The sequence below is a fragment of the Psammomys obesus genome, unplaced genomic scaffold (assembly GCF_907164565.1).
Source record: "Psammomys obesus unplaced genomic scaffold, mPsaObe1.curated_primary_1811, whole genome shotgun sequence".
NCBI classification, from domain to species: domain Eukaryota; kingdom Metazoa; phylum Chordata; class Mammalia; order Rodentia; family Muridae; genus Psammomys; species Psammomys obesus.
Window position 1 is genome coordinate 1 of NW_026596054.1, and position 1,916 is coordinate 1,916.

Below are 1,916 nucleotides of genomic sequence, written 5' to 3' on the forward strand. Positions count from 1 at the left end.
CCAAGACAAAGGGCATCCTCCTCTGCTGTCTCATAAGACATGGTGGTGGCTAGGGGTGGGCCTGTGGTGCTCATGAGGATAAGTCATCTGCTCCTCTGGCTGGAGATGTTGATCATTCATTCAACATGGCCCCTGATTGGGTATGCTCAACACACCAGCCTCCCAGAAGTTGTGACACCCTTACAGGTCCCAGGAAACAGAACAATGTCGGCTATGGGATGGCTGAACTACAGCCTGCACTTTGGAGGACAGAGACATTTTATCTGCATAAAAGCCAAGAAGTTCTTAGTATCTAGGCACTTCTCTCTATTCACTTACACTGACCAAGGAACTGTACATGAGAACCAGCCTTTCATCAAGAAAGATTGCTACTACCATGGCTATGTGGATGGAGACCCAGAATCCATGGTTGCTCTTACCACCTGTTTTGGGGGATTTCAAGGAATGTTACAGGTAAACGGCACAGTCTATGAAATCAAGCCCAAGAACCTTTCTTCCACATTTGAACATTTGGTTCACAAGACAGAGAGCAAGGAGACAGAATTACTTTCGATGAGATGCGCATTAACAGAAGAAGAGCTAGCACGACAAATGAAGCTTCGAGAGAAAGATAACCCCACTCTCATGCAAAGCAACTATGAGGGATGGTGGACCCACAAGCGTTTTCTTGACCTGGCATTGGTTGTTGACCATGAGCGAATTCGTTATCATGACAATAATATTTCACAAGTGTTAGTGGAAATATTCCTCATTGTTAATATAATAAATGGGATTTATCGTACATTGGATGTTGAGGTAGTTTTACATGGAGTAGAGATGTGGAATAAAGGAAACCCATTCGAAGTGAGCACCATGGAGAATCTCCTACTTGATTTTTGTTCATGGAAGGCTGTCAGCATCAATAATCGTATTCCAAATGATATTGCTCATCTCTTTGTGGGCTATTATTTTGGTATCAACCTTGGTTTGGCTTACGTTGGATCTGTCTGTATGCCAACTTATAATTGTGGAGTAGATTGTCTCACAGAAAATAATCTTATTTTTGTTGGAGAAATTGCAGCCCATGAGATTGGTCATAATTTGGGTATGTGGCATGATGATGTCTTATGTACATGTGGAGAAGAAGCATGTTTAATGGCTGAAATACACAGTGGCATTCCAAAGTTCAGTAACTGCAGTTATGCTGAGTTTTGGAGAACACATGCTACTGCCAACTGCATGCGCAAGGAAGAGAAGCTAATAAGCAAATACAAACACAAGTTCTGTGGAAACGGTGTGGTTGATGATGGAGAGCAGTGTGATTGTGGATCTTTTAAACAGTGTACGGCAGATCCATGTTGTCAGTTGGGATGTACCCTCAAAGATGGGAGTGCCTGTGCTTTTGGGCTTTGTTGCAAACATTGCCAGATCATGCCAGCAGGCACAGTGTGTAGAAAAAAGAACAACGAATGTGACCTTCCAGAATGGTGTAATGGACATTCACATGAGTGTCCTAGGGATGTTTATTTGCTTGATGGGAGCCCCTGTAAAGATGGTGGCTACTGCTATGAAAAGAGATGTAATAACCGAGAGGAACAGTGTCGGCAAATCTTTGGCAAAGAAGCCAGGAGTGCAGCTGAGGGATGCTACAGGAAAATCAACACCCAAGGTGACCGTTTTGGCAACTGTGGTATATCCAAAAGTACATACTTAAGATGTAATGACTCTGATGTCCTCTGTGGGAGAGTTCAGTGTGAGGATGTAACGGGTATTCCCGTTTTGGAAGATCATTCCACTATACACTGCACTCACTTCAATGGTGTGACCTGTTGGGGGACTGACTACCATTTTGGGATGGCAATGCCTGACATCGGTTCTGTGAAAGATGGCGCAGACTGTGGTCCAGAGCATGTGTGCATGAATAAGAAGTGTGTCCA

At 43.7% G+C, this 1,916-nt stretch overlaps 1 protein-coding gene across 1 annotated transcript in view; it reads left to right on the forward strand.

Moving 5' to 3' along the window:
• Positions 1-39: 39 nt before the first annotated feature.
• Positions 40-1,916, forward strand: part of LOC129689222 (disintegrin and metalloproteinase domain-containing protein 25-like) — a gene marked incomplete at its 3' end in the record, with an annotated part of 5,353 nt that continues 3,476 nt past the window's right edge. The window contains exon 1 of the mRNA XM_055624354.1: positions 40-1,909. Coding sequence (XP_055480329.1) covers positions 40-1,909 — 1,870 coding nt within the window. The remainder of the gene's footprint in view (positions 1,910-1,916) is intronic.